The 20,851-nt window shown below is 49.5% G+C and overlaps 1 protein-coding gene across 7 annotated transcripts in view; it reads right to left on the minus strand.

The window, feature by feature from the left end:
* Nucleotides 1–20,851, minus strand: part of COBL (cordon-bleu WH2 repeat protein) — a 179,757-nt gene that overhangs the window by 88,333 nt on the left and 70,573 nt on the right. For 6 of the 7 annotated variants that reach the window (XM_081079825.1, XM_081079822.1, XM_081079824.1 and 3 more), the window contains exons 3-6: nucleotides 17,181–17,391; nucleotides 15,106–15,334; nucleotides 9,261–9,358; nucleotides 7,013–7,087 (exon numbers count right to left, since the gene is read on the minus strand). In XM_081079825.1, coding sequence (XP_080935951.1) covers nucleotides 7,013–7,087; nucleotides 9,261–9,358; nucleotides 15,106–15,334; nucleotides 17,181–17,391 — 613 coding nt within the window. Of the gene's footprint in view, nucleotides 1–7,012; nucleotides 7,088–9,260; nucleotides 9,359–12,909; nucleotides 12,955–15,105; nucleotides 15,335–17,180; nucleotides 17,392–20,851 lie in introns of all 7 variants that reach the window. The other variant, XM_081079821.1, reaches the window with a different exon arrangement.

Below are 20,851 nucleotides of genomic sequence, written 5' to 3' on the forward strand. Positions count from 1 at the left end.
ATGTGCTGAAAGGAGCGATCTTTCTTGTTGTTTCTAGGGTGTTTGGAGGAGTCGCGTTTTCACAGATTTGAGCCACTGCCAAATTTGTTTCACTACTTTTCCCAGCATGTCTGGGAAACAGATACAAAAATCATCACTTCTTTTGGACCGTCTCTCGTTCGCTTTCTGTCCATTAAAAAGTCTGGCAGTCTCCAGGGAGAAACTTCAACATGTGTGTTTGCATGCCTGTGCACGTTTGCGCACACACAGAGAACAAAGTGCTTTTCGCTTCCACAGAAGCGCTGGAGCGGGAGAGGGGAGCCCAGCCGGCCAGACGCAGGACAGACGCCGGAGAGCCGGAGAGCCATCGCGCCTGGGCTCCGGCATCTGCTAAGTGGCCGCTGCCCTCTACTGGCGCTTCAGCAGAATAACCCACTCCTCTGGTCAACCACCGAGAGGAAAGGCACAGGCTGGTGGCCCCACACCAAGATACACGCCAGCAGTGAACCCCAGAACGTCCATGACTCTGAGTTCTGTTTCCCAGAAAAGACGCACCCCCAAAGAGCTGAGAAAGACTGTTACAATTATTTTAAATGGCCACATTCTCCTTCCTATATTTTTATTGTCCTCAGCATAAACGTTCACATTTCCTGGAGAAACTGTGGGGCCAGGTCATTCTGCACTCCTCCGGGAAAAAGCAGACACTTGAACTGGCCGTCTTTCGGCCTGGACAGTGAGGTCAGGGTGAGGAAACCATTGGCCTCTTTCAGAAGCCGACTGTGGCTGCTGCCATTATGTGGACGAAGGACACCTACGGCTGCTCAGGGCTGGACAGAGACAAGTGCCAAGGGTGACATGTCCCCTTCTGCCCAAGGGGGTGCTGGCTTTTGGAGAGTGCTGTTTCCCCCAAATGACAGGGTCTTAAGACTGGGATGTCAACTTCTCCCCCAGGATGAGCCCACCTGCAAACTCCTCACAGGTGATCAATGGCTTTTTTGCGGGGAGAGTCCCTCCCTCAGAAGCGAGAGTCACCGCCCCCGGCCTGACTCAGCACCAGCGCTCCTCCCAACACTGATCTAATGATCTCACGGTCAAAGCACCTACTGAGGACCCATGCTGACACGAAGCAGACAAAAGGCCGATCTCAAAACACGGCATGTCCATCTTGCAGCCAACTAGTTGTCAGCTCGTTCCCACATGAACTGTGTGGATGGAGTCCGGTCTCACCTGAGCCATGGTACCTGTGCAATATCTTACCCAAGCCATCATGTCTGTCCAAGACCTGCGGCCTGCATGACAGCCAGCCAAGCTCGCTACAAATGTCACCTGTCGGCTCCTGTGCCACCTGCAATAAACGGTCTTCCTGTGAGTCTATTGCCCCTGCACCCCGCAAGGCACAGACGTCTGTCCTATGGACACTGTGGGTCAGAAACCAGACGCCAGCAGAGGGACTGCTGTGAGGACTGCAGTGCTGCCTCCCCACTCGGTCTCCACAGGAGACCGCGCAGTGGCTGACGTGGCTAAGTAGGTAGAACAAGGTGGGAAAACAAATGTTCCAATGTTTTAGGAGATATAAGAGTTGTGAAGAGTTCAGCGTGCCCCTTCAGGATACGGCATCTTACTGAAGCCATGCAGAGTGAGGAAGGGTGCACACCTGTGGTAAGTGACAGCCGACCTGCACCAAGGTCCAGCCAGCCCTGGGCTCTCTGTCAAGAGTGGCTGCAAGCACGAGGACACACCGGAAAGCAATCAGACTAGCAGAAAGTGGTGGGACATGTCCCGTGTTCCTTGGTTCGCACAGGACTCACAAAGGGATACTAATGATGGTGATGATAAAATGGTTTCTGCCCTCAAAGAGCTCAAGTCAACTGAGATGCATGGGAAGAGAGGGTTAGGAACCACTCACTGCCAGAATCACAAAATATACATTTAGAAAAATAAAGGTCGCTAGCTTCACTTGGTAATGAAAAGACTGCACAATTCATAGGGATTCTAGGTTTCATCGCTACATGTTCAACTCTGGCCCCACAAATTAAATCCTCAGAAGCCAGGAGCCACAGGCACCCACATCAGTACATGTTGACTTATTGGAACCCAAAGAGAGGAACGACAACATCGGCTTGGTGACATTAAACGACACTGCGTTGAGGTCTTCCAAATCTGCTCTAGGTTCCGAAACAATGATTTATCTGGGGACGGCCTGGGTCGTCATCAGTGAAAATGCCAGCATTCACACCTGCCAAGCTCCATGCATCCACTGAGGATGTTATCACATTGAGGCAGACACGGGGAAATTCAAATGCACATGGAAATCATACTGTTTTCTTCCTGTAAATCATGGCATTTTCAAAGGAATATGCTTCACAACCATCTGCGCTTATGATTTCCTTGTATTTTTTTGCTATAAAGCTAGAAAATCATCTAGACTATGTAAGACAGAAATCCATTATGCTAAAGAAACAAATATCAAAGACAACCTATTTAGGAAATATCACTAAATATGTATTTTAGAGTTCAGCCAAAATACTCTGACATATATATATACATATATAATATTATATATATACGTATAAATGTATTTTTTAAGGCAGAGGGGCAGAGCTATCCCTTTCCTATTCATCGCTCTTTTATATATACATATAGTCTTTTATATTTCTTTTATATATATTATATTTCTTTTATACATATATATTTATTTTATTTATATATAAATATATATTTATATATATATTTCTTATATATATATTTCTTATATATAATATATATATTTCTTTTATATTTATATATAAATATATAAATATATAAATATATAAATATATATATATATATATATATATATATATATATATATATAAATTTAATTGGGGAATGTTGGGGAACAGTGTGTTTCTCCAGGGCCCATCAGCTCCAAGTCACTGTCCTTCAATCTAGTTGTGGAGGGCACAGCTCAGCTCCAAGTCCAGTTGTCATTTTCAATCTTTAGTTGCAGGGGGCGCAGCCCACCATCCTGGGAATTGAACCGGCAATGTTGTTGTTAAGAGCTCGCGCTCCAACCAACTGAGCCATCCGGCCGCCCCCTTTTCTTCCTTTTTCATCTCCTCAGAATGTCCACGCAGAGGTTATTGTCCCAATTGTCACATTCTCTCAGTCTGCAGCTCAGCGCCAAAATGTCTGAAGTGTCCCTTCCTGAAAGGTGATCTCAGTGTCTCCTCCAAAAGGAGATGCCAGGCTCCCCAGGAGCCACCTGGCAGGAAATGTCACTCGTGGGCTTTATTGAAGGCCATTGTTCAAAGGAGTGACTCTTATGATACAGTTACAGACCCATCATCTGTCATCAGGGACAGGAACGGTTCTCGGCCACGAACGTGGCATCACTCTGATCACGTGGTCAGAAGGAAGCTCTGATCTTCTCACCCCAGGTGAGAAGGGTGGAGGGTCCAATAGAGAGAAATGGTAAGCCATAGGTGGTCTATTTCTGGATATACGGGCTTCCAACCTACAGGCCTTAAAAACTGCCCTGGACACATACACACATGTACATACATGCCAGACAATGACCGGCGACACCCCCACGTCCAGGCCTGCCTGTCCCCACACCCCCCTCCTCGAGGGTCCCAGCTAAGCCTGCCTCTCCCACACAGGATGGCCGCCCTGGTCTGCATGCCTCTCCAAGCCTAACCCCACGCTGCTCTCGTCTCGGTTCCTGCAGCGTCAGCTTCACCTGGGAGCTCGTGAGAACCACCCACTCACAGGTCCTGCCCAGGCCCCCTGAATCCGGACTCTCACAAGACCCCCCTCCCCCAATACCATGCACGTGGAGTCTGAGCAGCGCCCATGAGGCGTGCCCTGTGCCTGTCTTTCCTGAATGCAGTGCTGGCCCAGGTCCTTTGTATGACAAGTGTCCTCCTGCCCCTGTGCCTCTGTGATAGTGGCCCAGTGACGGGTCGGGTGGAGAGCACGGGGGCCATTGTGTGCTGTCATTTCAGGGGAGGCACTGAGCTCTGCTCTTCTCCTCCTTTTTTCCTTCCTTCCTTCCTTCTTTCCTTCCTCCCTTTGCTAGTTTTTCCAACTTTAACTGTTCTTATTCTGTAAATCATGATTCAAATTTAGAAAATACATCACAACACACTTGATTAAAACATACAAAGACACTGTACACTATTTATGGACACATACCCATTCACTATATTTTTAAAAATATAAATTCTTCAAAAGGGTTGTGACCCCTGGGGAAGGAAGGAGGGGCCGGGGTAGGTTAGGGTAATAGAGGCAGCTTCATTGCATTTGCTGCATTTCTTAGAAATTCACAGAAAGGTCTGAAGCACATTTGGGATGACTCAAAGGCCATTTGAAAGGAAATACCCAGGGGAAAGCCACAGTGTGTGGCAACTCCAGCTCTCCACCAATTTCCTCTTTCAACAGTCTAGACTGAGCCTCAAGGAGAGCATATCTAGACAGATGGAAGGTGTCCCCACGAGGAGAGCGGTCGGGGTGTGTGGGCGGCCAGAGAGGTGAGGCCGGCCCTCTGAGCAGGGGGCCCCTGCTGTGTAGGACGCTCCTTCAGACACCGGCTCCAGCTGCTACGCACACAGGCAGGACCCAGAGCCGTGAGGCCGTGGCCACTGCTGGGAGTGTCCCAGGAAGATGGCACTGATATGACCAGGCGAGATTCAGGGTGCATTCGGGAGGCAGCAGATGAGACACGGTGTGGATCATCACACAGGGCGCATGGGAGACCACGGAGGCAGAGGGGACACCCAGGCTTAGGCCTAAGCCACTGGGGTGACAGAGGTGCCCTTTCTGACATGGGAAAGATGCTGATGGGCTGCCGCTCTGCTTGGCGCTGCTCCCTGGTTTCAGAAGCAACTTACATGTCACTCACATGACCCACCTGTGTGCAGGCAGTTTTATACGTGTCAGCTGGAGACCAGGGAGAAGGTCACAAAAGAAATATAGACAACAGAAAAATATAGATGCTCATGTTTCAAGGGAACACAGGGAAAATCAATATTTTGAAAGGGACATTTTCTACCTCTTGTCCCTACAAACATTACATGTTCAAGCCAACAGGTTGAAGACATTTGTTTCTTCCTTGAGAACTAGGTTTGGCAGTAGGCACTGCCAACCAAGTTTTCAGGGTCTACTTACATATTATTCCCATTGTACGAATCAAGTGTTTTGGGGGGGGGAGGGGAACTCACTGAAGCTTTAAAAACGAAACCTTCCTCTGATAGTTTCCAGAACTACATTGTAGAGCGTGTGATATGAAAACTTTAGAAACCACGTTTAATAGGCTACCAAGTATGCAGAGAACCTTAAGATCGTTTTTTCTAAATTACATTGTAGACTCTGTTTCCTTTCCAGGTTTGATTTTGATTCCCTAATACGTTTGCAAGTCTCTGTCATAAGGAACAGCCCCCCAAATGAGAAAGAGCTGTGGGGACAAAGACGGCCATCATATCATTTATCACCCCAGAGAAAAGCAGCAACGAGTAATGGGGCAGAGGGACACAACTTTGTCAGGTGTTAACGACGAGCTCACCCCTGTGCAAGCAAAAAGGAACCCGTGCTTTGCCGTCTTCCTGGATTGTCCGCAGGACTCGCTCAGCTTGCGAAAGCACTGCCACCTGGTGGCAGAAGTGACTCAACATATGCTCCTGGGTTATTGAGCCTCTGCTTAGACAGGGTTGTGACCAGGCGGGCGAAGCTGGGCAGAAACACAGGCTCTCTGACAAGCATGGGACTCAGGGCAGCGAAAATTATGGAATTTGCTCTACAATGTAGTTTTCAATAAATTTTCCAAAGGCGTCACTTTACTGGTGGACGTCCCTACAAACTTCCAGGCCCCTGAGTGCAGCAGCCTCCATCGGGGTCAGGCACTCAGGGGGGCAACTTCAACCTGAATCAGAAAGGTATCAGGTCCCTGGCTACGGATGTCACTTCCATGAGCAGCTCCTTCCATCCACAAGACGCCAAGACGATGCTATCAGAGTATTTCAGGGCAAACGGAAAAACATCCCCAGACGATTCTAATTTTTTTAAAAATTAAGGCAGTGATTCTTTACATCATTGACCAAAACCCTTTTTTAAACTTTATAGCAACAAGTAATGCAGCGGCATCTGATGAAGCTCATGTTGATAAAGTTTAGATGGGTCAAATTTACAGAATTTGTTTTTTGGTTGTTTTTTTCTTTTTTTTTGAACCAAGAGAAGAGTGCACAACGGGTTACTTTGGACCCTTTCTGTTCATTTCCTCAGAATCTCACAGTCAAGAACAGCCAGGATTAGAACTCAGGTCACATGACTTCTACACCACATCCCAGGCCACCAACCCCTACTCAGGGACACTCCGGTTCCCTCCATCTCTTGCTATTACAAGCACTGCTGCAAAAACCAGCTTTCTTTGCACAGGAATCATTTTAGATTTTTGCCAGTGAGTTTGGGGATAGGTTTCTAAAAGCAGGATCCCTGAGTCCAAGAGTATCTACCCACGTATTCAGCCTGGATCCTGCCAAATTCCCCACCAAAGGCTGCAGCGTGCTGCGTTCTGCTCAGCGGTGTACACAGGGTCCCACAGCTCAGCCAGCAGAGAACACTGACGAACCTGGTGACTTCTGCCAATCTAACGGGTGATACACGCAAGTTCACTGTCGGCTGCACTTATATTTCTCAATTACGGGTAAGCCGGAACACTTCTCATTTCTTTATGTACCACTGACCTTTCTTTGCCTGTGAACTTTCTATTCTCGCTGACCTACACCAGCTTCTCCTTTTCTATTTCTGAAAGCCTCCCTCTTACATTGGTCATTGGATTGTTACATTGCTTATAATACTCTTTCTTTTCTTCTCTCTCGCTCTCTCTTTCTCTCTCTCATCAGCAAGCAATTTTTTTTCCCTGAAGTGGAATTTATCACTGCTTTTCCGTACGTAGCATATCTCAATGCTGACTTATACTTAGGAAGGCCGAGCGTGTGCAAAGCAGAGACAAGCTCTGCTCGGCGAGCAGGGACCGGCGGCTGGTGTCAGTACTCACGTCTGAGCCCCTGGCCGGTGTCAGCTGTGAGGTGTCCTCGTCACTGTCCACCCCCAACAGCCGGGGCTGCTCCACCTGGAACAGAAGCACACACCCCGCGTCATCGCCAGATGAGAGGAAGTGCAAACAAAAAGTCACCCTTCATAGTTATTCAGGCGAAAAACGCCAGCGTGGCCATACTTCTAAGCAGCAGAAGCTGCATGAAAAAGGCACAACCCGTGGCCACGTCCCTTAGCTTATAACCTGAACACTGTTCTGAAACAGCCGGAATCGGGGTGCTCGCTGCTTGGAAAACCACAGTTTTAAACTCACACACATGGGGGTGAGTGTCCTGTTTTCTTTTTCCCAGCAGCACTTCTTTAGCTTAGAAAATATGTGATGTTAAAACAGCAGTGGGCCTGAGCTGAGAAAACCAACTGATTAGCTAGGAGGTGAGGGTTCATAAGTTTAAAATGCAGTTTACCACTGCACTGCGGATCGGGTGTACGCAGAAATAGTTCACCCAACAGCTCACTTCCTATCCGTAAAAGATAAAGAGTAATGATGTCGCACTTTGTTGTTTAAGAGAGTGTTCTGCATGACGGTGTGTTGACCGCCAGCCACAGAAGCAGCTGGTTCAATGGGGGAAATACAGCTCCTGGCCCCACCTGGCCCCCAAATGAGGATCTTCGGGGGTGTGACAACAAGAGCACAATTGTCTTAGGGTGCTTACAGGGCTCTTAGATACTTTTGAGAACGACCGATTTAGAAGAATAAATAATGTCAAAATCATATGAAATTATCATGCTTTAAAAACATTAAAACACCAGTTTTAAAACAAGAAAAGATATTTGCCCTCATCTGCTTCAACGAAAATGATACTCCTTTACATATATCCTCTATTAAGATTTTATATATATATATATGTATATATATATGTGTGTGTGTGTGTGTGTGTGTGTGTGTGTGTATGTACACACACACACAGGAAAAACACATGCGTGTGTATATGTCTTTCCTTTAAGGCAATGTAGTGAAGACTCACTTCACCTTCAAAGGCCTTGGTTTTCCTCTTTTCTTAGTGTGCTGCGTTTAAGATTTCTATAGACCGCAGGGCATTATAGGATTTTAGAAATCATTTAAAAAACATTATTTGCTCCAAACTCTCTTATCATTGATGCAGAAACTCCGAGACCCGACTTGTCCGGCAGTGCACAGTGCGAATGAGGGTGGAGTGAAGGGCTCTGGACAGACGAGCTGGGCCTGATCCCGGCATCCACACGATTATGGTGGCTGGGGCGGGGCGGGGGCAGCCTGGCTTCTTCACCTATAAAATGGGGCTGACGGTCCCTCCCTCACCAGGTTTCCAGAAAGATTCAATGAGGTTGCACTGAGCACAGCATCCCAAACAACGAAAATGGAGAGAAATAAGGAATGAAGACGTTCATCCCCAAAACTACGACAGGTAACCCAACAAGGACATGACTAGCCCATGACGGACGTGTAGAGCGAAACGAAATGAACTGAATGTGAGGGGAGGCTCTCAATGAAAGACGCGGCACAGGAGACAGGAAAACGACATCCAGCCAGTCTGAGACAGAGCAGGGACAGGACACGACAGAAAAGGAAGTCCCTCGTCATCACGACCAGGCCTTCTGGTCTGTGGCATTTGTGCGCTTTCGTGCTGTCGGGGCGGCTCCTGCCAAATGATCAGACGCCAGTCTCCAACGCTTAGGCTCTGTCACGTTGCTTAAAACCAAAGCCTTCCTGGCTTCGCTACTGGCTTTGCTGGCAGTTTCGTCTCCCAAAAGGAGGAAGCCGCAGAAGAACAACAAGGTCTGAGAAATAAGGAGACAGAACTGGTGCCGTGAGGACCAAGGACAGCGGTGAACGCAGTCCCAGCAAATTCACCTCCAAACTTTGCAGGAACCCGAAGCCCACATTTCCCGTCACGGGAAATTCAAACACCAAATTCTGATTCTGTAATTTCAAGGAATCCTGACAGCAGGTAGGAGAGGAGGAATGAGGAGGGGGGAACTCAAAAGAGAGACACACAGCACAGCTCCTCTAAGAACCCACAGAAACAGGGGAGGGTTGAGGTGTGGAGTACGAGTTAGCCCATCGTGTGCTGCACAGTGCTAAGCCCCCTTTACCTGAAGGGATTCCTATTCCTGAATACACTTCAAAGACTTCCAGATGGGCTGAGTACAAACATCTCAAGAAACCATTTTTCCCTAACGCAGAATTATATGTGCATTGAGACCAATACCTTATTATTGCTTCTTTTATTAACTTTGAAAAATCCCAGAAATTTTTTCTTCTCTTTATCTGTCTCATCATTTCCAAGTGATGATTTTCTAAAGGTTTCTGGAAGAAAAACAAAAAGTACTAAGTCAGTTTTCAGTGTGTGAAACAAGACATTAAACACTTCACTTTAAAAATCTCAACAAATCTGTGCTTAAACTTTATTTCAGTTTTTACAAGAGACTAAAACCATCCACAATTTCTTTCAGAGCATTTCGAGCCACCTCCTAGCCTCCAGTCTTGTTTAGGAAATCACCACAGATTCTTACACTCTTCAGGGGTTAGGGAGGCATTTTTCTCGGGGCGTAGAATGGGAAAACAAATCAAACTATTCTCAGGCAGGGCTGTCCCACAGAAAAACAAAGGGCACCACACAGGTAACTCTGCACATCCTCTGGTAGCTTCATCAAAAGGAACCGGGTGAAATTCGTTTTAATATGTTTCGGTTAACACACTATATCTAAAACATTCTCATTCCATTACGTAATCAATATAGAACTAACTAATGAGCTAGTTTACATTCAATTTGGTACTAAGTCTTCAAGATGCAGGGTGCCCGTCACACAGCACATCTCAACTTGGACTGGCCACATTCCAGGTGACCACTAGCCACACGTGGCTCGTGACAGGACAGCACAGCTCGAAAGACTGAGACATCTGTGTGTAATATCTGCTGTGTGCGTGAGGTGAAAACGCTAACTAAATAAAATAAATCAACAGCTCTCCTGGTGGAAGAACCCCACTCATTTCCAGGGCAGGGCAGTGGTGACAGCTGGCCCCGGAGGTAGCTGACATAAGCACAGGTCTCCCAGAACCCATGTTTCCAGCTTCTCTGTCCTCTGCCTCAGGCAGCATGTTTTCCTTTTTAATCACATTCTCTAGGGGGCCCATTTTCTCTCCCATCATTTTTTCCGTTCTTGATCTCTACATCCTGAATCTCCTCCCTTTCTTGCTGTTTTCTTCACCAGGAGTTTAGAATGGGCCCTCTCGTGTCCCAGATGGGGACACTCAAGCCCATGATCGTCAGGCAGTGACAACACAGCCAGGGCCTGTGGTTCACAAGGAGCCCCCGGCAGAATCAGCGTCCCTGGGGACTTGGGTGCAGCCCAGCCCTTCAAACGGGAAACTCTCTGGGGGTGCCCAGAGCCCTGTGTTCACCACGGCCCCAGGACACCGAGATTGTGGGGACCGCATCTGAGGACCAGTGGGGTGGAGGGTGGAAGCACCGAGGAGTGGGCCTACTTGGGAGAATCCCTCCACTGCACCCAGCCTCACGGCCCTGATGGGCAGGCAGGGATGACCTGGACAGCGGTGCCCCACACCGGACCACGTCCTGACGCTCCAAAGGCCTCTGTCACCACCTCATCCAGCTCTTCTCTTCCGAGGCACACAGACGTGGCAAGAGGAGGGACAACTGCGAAGTTCCTGAAGGACAGGAAATGACTTCCCACACCACTGCTAGCTGCTGCACAGCCAGCCCTCCAGGCCACGCGTGGAAGAATCTGGACTGGGACTTTACACAGTCTGCCCTCAGAATATCAACCCACATGAGACAGACATCAGCCGACATTTTGTCTGCGACCCAGAATGTCCCACTCCAACTGGAGAGCAGACGTGAAGGTCAGTGTGTTAGTGACACGTGCCTGGACACCAGTACTGCCCACCCAGCAGCGCAAACACCACACACGCATCTTCACGACGTCATTCTGTAAGTGGCACAGCTCGGGTTTTAGTCACGGGGGCAGGCGCTAGGTCCGTGCAGCGGCTCCAGCCAAGCCGACCAGAGCCTGCACGTCACACACATCCAGACGCACAAGCAGATGGCTTCAGTCACGAGGCGTGACGTACATCAAACGGGGACACGCAGGCTGGGGGATGTCACAGCGTCGCAGCCAAGCCAAGTTAGGCACAGAGCTGAAGGCAAACCAGACTGCACTCGAGGGCAGGTGTGTGTCGGCCAGTGCACCTTAATGCGTGCGTCCACACCTAGCACGTGGCTACAACGGAGTGGCATGTGACACGATAGCGGACACGTATGACACGACTGACAGGTGAGAGAACAAGCTCCTGGCACACCGCCAGGACACCAGCACAGAACGAAAAGGGGTCAGAAAACTGTCAGGAAACTGGGCCTCTGGTTTCTCTCCCTGGACAGTGGCAGCAGCTGGCCACCCCCCCCCCACAGCGCTGCAGGCTACGGGGCGGCCCTGGCACAGAGCTGCCCCATGGGGACGGAGAGGCACCTCCTCGGTGGCACAGCCTGCGGCTGCCTGGAGGCAGCAGGGCCTGGATTCCGTGCTGAGCTGGGCCCAAGTGAGTACGTGGAGTGAAGCTTACGAAGCTGAGGGAGGTGGGGCTTAATCAGTAAGAAATCATATGGTTCAGAAACACGGAAATGATCTGGAGAACGACGAAGGGGAGCTGAGGAGTGCAGAGGGGTGGGGGCGCTGCAGGAGCCCCTGCACACCAGCGACACTTTCCCAGGTGAGAAAACGGGAAGCCAGGGCCTCCGTGACCAGGTCAGCAAGCAGGCAAAGGCAGGGGGAGAACCAGGTGGCTTCTGAGGATGCGACATGGGCAGGGCTCTCACAGGCACGACCCTGAGTGTCCGCTGCTGCCTGAGACCAGGCACACAGGCCTGTCTGAGTCCCCTCGCTCTTTTCAGCCCAATTCCAACAAATCAACCAGAACTAATAAGCCTTCACCTAGTGAGTGTTCTGCTCAAATCGTCAGTCTAGTCATGGTGCTTCTTACAACATGTGACAGCCATCTGTTCCACCCACGACGGACACATACACACAGAAGAGCAGCATGGAGGGCGGCCAGGCCACAGCACTGTCACACACGGCACCCACCCAGGTGCCAGACCATGCCAAGTGTTCCTGCATTCATTGCTCTCAGAGATAAAATCTATTGCTAAACAGTTAACAAACATGGAATTTCTGTAAGATGTAAAAACTCATTGGGATTTCAATGAACTTGCTGGAATATATATTACATAGTCCAAAAGGTTCATTAAAATCCCAATATATATGTATGTATATGTGTATGTATATGTAGTGTGTGCAAATACACCTGTGTGTCTAATTACATACACATACAGATGTAATTTATTAAGAAATAGGTGTCAGAATAAATCCAAAATCTGGACTGATCATTCACATACGTGTCTATGGCAATAAAGGTTCAATGTCACAACCCAAACTGCCCTAAATTCTGTACCAGGCAGGATGGACCGCGAGGGCAGGTAAGTACAGGTAAGAAGGAAATGGTGCCTCTTCTGCATGGACGGCTTCTGCTCTGCCCTAAACTTGTGTTCATAAAGGGCTGTTTTGTACGGCAGCCTCTTTGTTTCTTACCAATCAGATCTGCACAGCAAATCCTCACACGGACATTCTTCTCTTAGCCAACCAGGGAGGCAAGAACCCAAGCCACAACCTCAAGTCGCCCCCCCACCCCAGGTGCCGCCCCCCCCCCCAGGTGCCGCCCCCCGGAGGTGCTGCAAGCCACACCTGCAAACCCGGGCTGCTGCACACAGTCACTCAGGGCAGCGCCCTAGCCCAGAGCCATGCAAAGTGCAGCCTGGCGGGCCAAGCGCTCCAGGCTCACTGTACCTCGATAGCTCAGGAAAGGCTCCGACTGAGTTTTGGTCAGAAGAGCTGGAAAAGGCAGGCGAGGAGAGAGTGAGGGGCAGCTCTGAGATCCCCAGCAGTGCCTGGCCAAAGCCTCAGCCCCTCAGATGGGGGCTGCCTGTACCTACCCAGGAGAAGGCCAAGTGCAAAGCCTGCCTGGCTGGCCTTGAGCTCCTGCAGCCTGCAGCTGCCGGGCTGCTAAGCACCACTGTGGAAGCAGGTGGCAGCAAAGTCTTCTGCTCTGCAAGCTGTGAGCGCCAGGAATTCCCCAGGAGGGAGGCCTCTGCCTAGCAACACTGCCCTGCAGCCCCGCCCCTCCTCCCCAAGTTCTCCAGCAGCTGCTGGCCTGGGAGGGGAGGTGACTGGAGAGGGGCAAAGGACAGGGCTCCCCAGATGGCTTCCAGGATGCCCTCTTTGCTGCTCAAACACTGTCAGCAGGGGAGAATGGAGGCACTGGGCCGGGTGGGAATCAAGTATTTCCAGGCAGGTGGCATGTGGCCAAAGCACGATCCAGAGGAAAGGAATGCCGGCCACTGGGCTGAAGCAGGCCCCTGCGACACTGGGTGCTTCTCCTTTATTTTCTGGGGTGGCTGCTGGCGTCCCAAGGGAAAAAATCCCTCAGAGGTGCCCAAAGCAGTGCAGAAGGGGACGCAGGGACTTGGGCACAGCTGTTTCCCCAAATGCAGAAGTGCTTCCAAGTCTGGTGGTCAGGGGCTGCACCTGTGTGTCCTCCCTGTGTGGGGACCAAAGAGGGGGCTCCAAATCTGGGAAGGTTTCCCGAGGAACATTCAGCTCTGTGCTGCAGACGCCACAGGCTTGCTGGGCTCCTCTCCGCAGCGGAGAACCTGGTTCTATCCCACTGCTCCCGGGTAATAGGTTCTACGTCTCCCTTCCAAGATATACCTGATGATTGGCGTAAAACCGAAATGCTGCTTTGCGTAAGGCGCTATCTTTCACGTACTTAATTGTGGGCAGTTTTTCTTTTCTTTCCGTCTTGCCAAGCGAAAGCTCTGTTTCCAGAGACTCACAGAAACCAAATTTAAGTCAGGCAGATACAAGCAGACAGACACCCCGGCTACACCCAGGCTGGGAGCAGATGCTGAGAACGACCTTGTGTGAGTTTAACAACATAACTGGCTCCCACACTAGATGCACTGCTTTCCGTGTCAGGACACTTTTGGGGGAAGGAACAAGCAGTCTATACATCGTATACGTAACCGAGCTAAGACCCTTCTTCAATGTCAGATGAGACCTGGGGTCCGGAACCTCCAGGAGGGTTGGGGTGGGGGAAGTCCCCACTACGATCACTGATTTCGCAGTCACTTTGGTAATTTAAAAAAAAAAATCTATTTTTTTATTATAAGAATTTCAAAAAAAGCTGAAGGAAAACACGAAAAACTTGAATATGCATGTATTTTAAAAGTCCAATTAGTTCACTATTTGTGGAATAAATAAAAAGGCCACGAATATCAAGTGAAGCTTATTAAAATAGATACTTTTATAAAGTCCAGTTTAGTAATTTTAAGGTCAAAGAATATTAATGGGGGGCAGCATCTGAGTGTTGCTTAAATCCACTCAGCCCCTCTGTCAACCAGGGACATATCAGTCCTTGCCCCAGGACTGGCCTCTCCAGCGGCCACACACCTCAATGGCTCTAACTGTGACCTCAAGCCAAGTACCAAATTCACACGAGGGGTAAGGTGTCTCCAGCATCAACAGTGGCCGAGTGTTATGAGTTGTCTTGGGGGACTAAAGGGAAATTTGGGCAGCTTTAGGGAACAGCTCAGTGTATTTTTGCCACTGTTTGGATTCTGAGCCATGTTTCAGACTTGGGCTCCTGAAAAGGAAATGCAGGAGAACGTGGCTTCTGTGGGGTTTCTGGGGAGTTCCGCTGGAGTGGCAGGGGACCTCCGCATTTCTCCTCCCCTTTCCTGCTCTTATCTCCCAGAAGCTCACAGGAGAAGGGGTGACGGGCGTGCTCAGGACTCAGAGGGCAAAAGGCGGAATTACAGTCAGGGCACGGCAGCAAGCCTGATTGGTTTCTGCCCATGTCAGCTTTGGTTTGGACACGACTCGAGCTGCCTGAACAGTCAGGCACCCATGTCCTGGACACTGCAGTGCTGCAGGGAGAGCTAAGGTTGGCAGCCGAGCGCTCGTGTTCTCATGGGGAGGACTCACCTCTCTTATTGTCCCACGCGTACAGCTCCTTGATCCCCAGCTCGTTCAGGGACTTGGAGAGCTCCAGCTCCTCCCCGGCCACGTTGTCCTTTAGCAGCACCACGTGCTCGGGGCTGACGTCACACTTTGCACAGATGACCGGGAGGATGTTCTGCAGAGGCACCTCAGGGCTGACACGTACAACGGCCTTCTGGGTCCGCAGGTAGTTCACTACCAAACGCACAGACTTCTGGGAGAACACACCGGACACAGAGAATGCTATGAGTGCACCTTTGCACAGCACTTCAGCTGCTGCCTACACTGGAATTGGGCTGTCAAGACTTGGAGCGGCCTGCGTCCTTTCCACAAATCCAGTGGTCATGGGGGAGAATGGCATGCTGACTAGTGACCAATAAATGTCCAGTAGAACAAATCTCCCTCAGACGCTGTCTGACTAATGAACAAACTGCTAACAACACAGGGGCATGGACACCAGCGGGGGCTCCCAGCTGCAATCCAATGCAGACGCTGTCTGTCTGTCTGCCTGCCTGTCAGGGGGTCTGACCAGACTTGACCACAATGTTCTCAAATACATTTTCTAAGGGAAACTAGTTGGGAAGGATTATGAGGAGTTTGACATAAAGAAAAACCCTCGCAGAAGAAGATATCTAATTTATGTTTAAGAAGCCAAGATACCCACGTAAGAACGTGAACACCTGTATAGATACATAGAGTGCACGTCTGTGCACACACAGAGGCACATATACACACCACACACACACAGATAGCATAAGCTCAAACATTTTGTTTTTTACAACATCACATAGTAATCAGAAAGAAAAACAACCACTTTGACTAAAGCTGATTCCAAATGTCTACAAAGTGGCTCATCAGAAACATTTAATCTGCCAGAGTCTCATGCAGTGAACTGCTATTTGGCCTTTACCGGTCACCCACATGGTACCAAGAGCCTGGTGAGAAAACCCAGTAAGCATGGGTTTTCTACCAGAGGCTCTGAGGCCGCCCTCATTCTCCTGCCCAGTCTGCGTGCCAGGGTTCGATGAATTTTAGGAGGGAAGGTGGACCGCACAGATCCTTTCCCATGCTTCTGGAACTAAAATCATGCACAGCCCTCAGCTCCCCTACCCCTGGGGTTAGCACCTGGGGGCCAGGAGGGTAAGAGTAGCCACAGGGTGTAAACACGGTCCCTCATCCCTGAATACTGATTTTGCTTGAAGAATTTGCACAGACACTTTCCAAAAATGTATACACGGATGGCATCAGTTAAAATTTACTAACCACCCAAACCTAGAAATTCACAGGAGATGGAATATTGTCCAAAAGACATTTTTAAAAGCAGGAGAAATTTTATACATCCAAGAATGTAAACATATGAAACAGCACTGCTTGTAAGTGGAGCTAAAGAACCACAGCAAAGCCTTATTTAAAAAGCACAACAAGCAGCTACAGGGAGTTTTAATCAATAACCAAAAGCCTGAACAAAATCAATGAATAAGACATTCTCCAACTGCAATGAGTAAACATTTTTGATATCCATTTTTCCAAAGGAATAGCCCCTCCCCCTGCCCTAAGAAGATGCTCAAATCTATGTATCCTGCTGGCTTCCCAGGCAGGGAGGCCTCCAGACGGAACCAGAACCTCTAGAACCAGTCCAGAATAGTAGCCACCGACTAGTTGTGGTTGAGTTTAAATTAATTACACGTTCAGTTTTCCGATCACAGTAGCTGAATTTCACGTGCTCAGTAGCTACACGGGGCCAGTGGCTATCACCTTGCCAAGTGCAGGATTATGGACCGTTTCCACCTTGGCAGGAAGTTCAAATGGAATGCTCTGCTCTAGACTACTTCCTCTTCTAAAATACCCAAAGGAGCAACATTACAATACACATATTCTGGAGACTTCCGTCTTCTAAAATAAACTCGGTTTAGTGCCTATCTTTGTCTAGTATGGATGGAGAAACGTCCCCCACAGCTGTCTGCATGTGTTACTAAGGTAACAGGGGCTCCCCAGCCCCCTGCAAAGCACTTCCAGCACCCGCATGTCACTGCGCGACAAAGGGTTCCCATCCTACTGACCTCAGGCACTTTAGGTGGTCCAGGCTTCACTTTCTCTTCTGGAACTTTTTCTTTCAGAAATACAGTGTGCACATTCAGAGTCCCAACTAAAGTATTTGGCTTAAAACTCAAAGGCTGTTGGGTTTCCGAGGACCAGATCTCCAGGGCGTGGTGAGATGGATTCAGGTGGTTCTGAAGGCACAGTTCAACCAGGAGGTCCATCATGGCGTGGCTGGAAAAGGGAGACATTGTGGTCATCAGGGGAACCTGCACCCTCCCTCCCACGAACTGAGTGAGGACCCCTCAAATGAACCGGTGAGTGACTGAGCAGAGCAGCTGTGCTCGTGGAGAAAGATGGCGGCGTATAATCTCCTTACGTGTGATTTTACAGTAATATCTTAACATTCTCAACAGCAACAAACAATACCGAAAGATCAGCCAGTACATCAAAGTCCTAATAGCTGGGAAGACGGTCATATTTCTAGATAAGTGCATGCGTGTGCGGACTTGAATCCTGTAAGGTCAGTTAGTACAAATGGCATTATAGGAAGTCCTCACCTAATTTCATCGACAGGTTCTGGGACTGTTAGGTTAACCACCATGTAACAAAACCAGTTTTTCTATAGGCTAATTGACACACACAAGAGTTAAGTTCCTACAGCACCTCATCACTGTTATAACAAAATGAGGCTGGATGTCACCGGAGGACCCGCTGTACCGATGGGCACAAGACATTACATTTTCAGTTATTCGTGAGTATAATGCAGTATCTTAAAACTGGAATAGCTTTCTTTATTTTGCTAAAGAAAGTATGCCTTTGTGAAGACATAAAAACTAAAAACATTACTTTTGAACATCAAACATTTTCATAATGCTTCCATCACAGGCAATGATTTCCTAAGGGAGGAGAGCAACAATTCAGATCATCCCAAAGAATGGAAAATTGCAGGGTCATCTTTCAGATTGCGTGCTAGAGTGCTGCTATATTGAAAGCTGACCTCCCTTTTCTAATTTCCCAAGAAGTGGCACACACGCCTGTCACAAAAGCACGGGTCCTTTCCTTTAATCTCTGTCTTAGCCACTAAGTGGCATGGCTACGATTACAGGCCAGAATTATGCTCTCCAGGGGTCTGGTGATCAGGTGCGTGCAGGTGTGGGACCCGCAGCATGCCTGCAAACACACAGGCAATAGCCACAGCTGACTTGTCACTCATGCGAGGGCTGTGAGCTGCTGGGGGGCACGGACATGGGAGAGGAAAACCACAGGCGAAGCCCCAAGCCTGAGAGGATCCCCAGGTGCCCTATTTCTCATTCAATTGCTACAGATGAGGAATATCAGTAATGCTGATTGTTTCAAAACCATCTCCACAGCAGTGTTCACCCCCACCTACTGTCCAGGAAGCGATTAAGTAAATCATGTGCCTTAACCAGGGGCACTCTCAGTGGACACTGGCACCACCTGTGATGTTCAGGAGACGGCCCTTCTCCCGGCTCTCTGGGGGCGGGGTGATTCTAACCCTCACAAGTGCCACCGCGGCGGGCACACTTCTCATGCCGCGAAGTCTGATTCCTTCAATCCTGGATAACAATCTCCTCTATCTCAACAACAGCTGAAGGCAACAAAACAGGGAAGAGAAACACCCAAGAGACGCGACACTCCACTGAAAAGTCTCAGCATGGAAAACGGACTTCTAACAAGGCTGAACACGAATGCTGTCATCACCTCTGACTGCAGCCCTGGTGGCCGGGAGTCTGCTGTGCACATCACACTATCCCCTCAAAGACCCCCAAGTCTGGGAGGCAGGGGCTCCTCTCCTGGGATCCTGGGAAGGGGTGGACGTGGGGCTGGGACCTGGCCCAGCTGATGCTGACTCTCGTGTCCCCTCTCATTGCCACCCAGGGTCCACTTCCAGCAAGTAAACCAATGCACACACACTGTCAAATATTTGAATTAATCTTAGAATGTAATCCCCAGAGATCGCAAAAGCCACCAATGTCACCTTCCGTCTATCAATCCAATAATCGGTAACATATTTGAAACACTGACTCAGAAGTTGTCACAGGGAGCAGGCCAGCTCTGGGCCCGGATGGATTTTTCCATTTACAGAGAATAAACCCATCTTGCCATAACAGAAGCCAGGACTTGGCACATGGGGACCATTTGATGAGGGGTTGTGTGTCTTTCCCAGGGCAGCAGAGTGGCCTCAAGAAAGCACTCGGGAGGCAGCCCGCCTGGGGGAGTCCCGGCACCACCACTCACCACTACTCAGACCCCAGCTCCGTGCCTCAGTTTCCTCACTGGTGAGGATATAATGGCAGCGTCGCCTGTTACAGCCTGTAGCGAACGAACATTTGTAGAGCAGGAAGGACAGTGCCAGGCACGTCAGAAGTTCAGAAGAGTTTGCTAAATAAATGAATTAACTTGCTCCTCCTGTCTTTTCTCTTCCAACTTGATCTTTCTGTTCTCCAAATGTCTCGAAGGGCTCAGAACGTAGAGGTGAAATTTATTTTTTCAGCATTTGTTGTGGTCTCTGTTTTTAAATTTATACAGTGAGTAGAATTTTTCCACTTCTTTCTTTAAAATACTACTTTCCAAATGTGCATAAACTTCAAAAATCTTTTTGCATGGGTCAGTGGTTTCCAAAAGAGAACAACTGGTCTTCTTTCTTACATGGGTTTTTCTGAAATCCTGGAGGACAGCCAGACCCAGCGCTGAATGCCTGTGCCGATACCCCGCCCCCCAAATGCAGAGGGCACGCGGGGGTTGATGACAGTGTGGGACCACACAGCAGGGACATGGCATCAGAGGCTCAGTGTGACTTCCATGAAGTTGGGGCTGCCCTTGACTGTCCTGCTCCATGACGAGGGAACCGTTCCTCTCCAGGGGAGGACACTTCTATCTAAGTCACATAGTCCACCTCTGGCATTCCTGAGCTGCGGACACAGGTCAGCCCTGGGCTCACTCTCGCAGACCACGAGCTCATCCAGATGCTCACATCCAGCAGAGCCAGGACATACTCTGCAGCCGGGCTTCTCCAGCCTCGCACACAACCCCACATCCCGGCCTGGTAAAGCAGACAGCGTGGGCCCCACCTGATTCACTCACAGCTCTGGGCTGGGAATTTGCGTTTCTAACCAGTTCCCAGGGGATGCAGCCAGTGTTGGTCAGGGACCACATTGGAAACCAGTGCACCCCAAGTCCTCATGAAATTAGTGCTTACGACATAGACCTTCATTGGAAAACCAGGTCCCTCGGTGCCAACTTTACACATGACATTGAGGCACCTGATTCTGGACATAACGTTAGCGCATACAACGTGCCTGCACTGTCAGGTCTTAAACTGGCTGAACGTGGCCTGGTTTTGTGTGTGGGACCAAGGCCAGCATCTGGCCCCAAGCCCTGGGTGAGGCAAACTCCGGTGTAACAGAGTCAGAGACCAGGGAGGAAGTCCCATCTGGGGGCATCACATGGCATCAGAGAGACATGAGGTGGCCTGATGTGAGTGGGGCCCCCCAGAGGGGGTCAGGCCGACAAGGTCCCGTACAAGGGAACACTCAGACAGAACACACGACAGGACACCAAGAGACAGATGCGTGAAGCAGCCCGGTGCCTGTCGGCCAGCGGCACGGCTCCAGGCTCGCAGCTGGGTCCAGCTCTGACCTGCCTGCCTCTTGCACACGCTGGTCACTTT

The sequence above is a fragment of the Rhinolophus hipposideros genome (assembly GCF_964194185.1).
Source record: "Rhinolophus hipposideros genome assembly, chromosome: 18".
Classification (NCBI taxonomy): Eukaryota; Metazoa; Chordata; class Mammalia; order Chiroptera; family Rhinolophidae; genus Rhinolophus; species Rhinolophus hipposideros.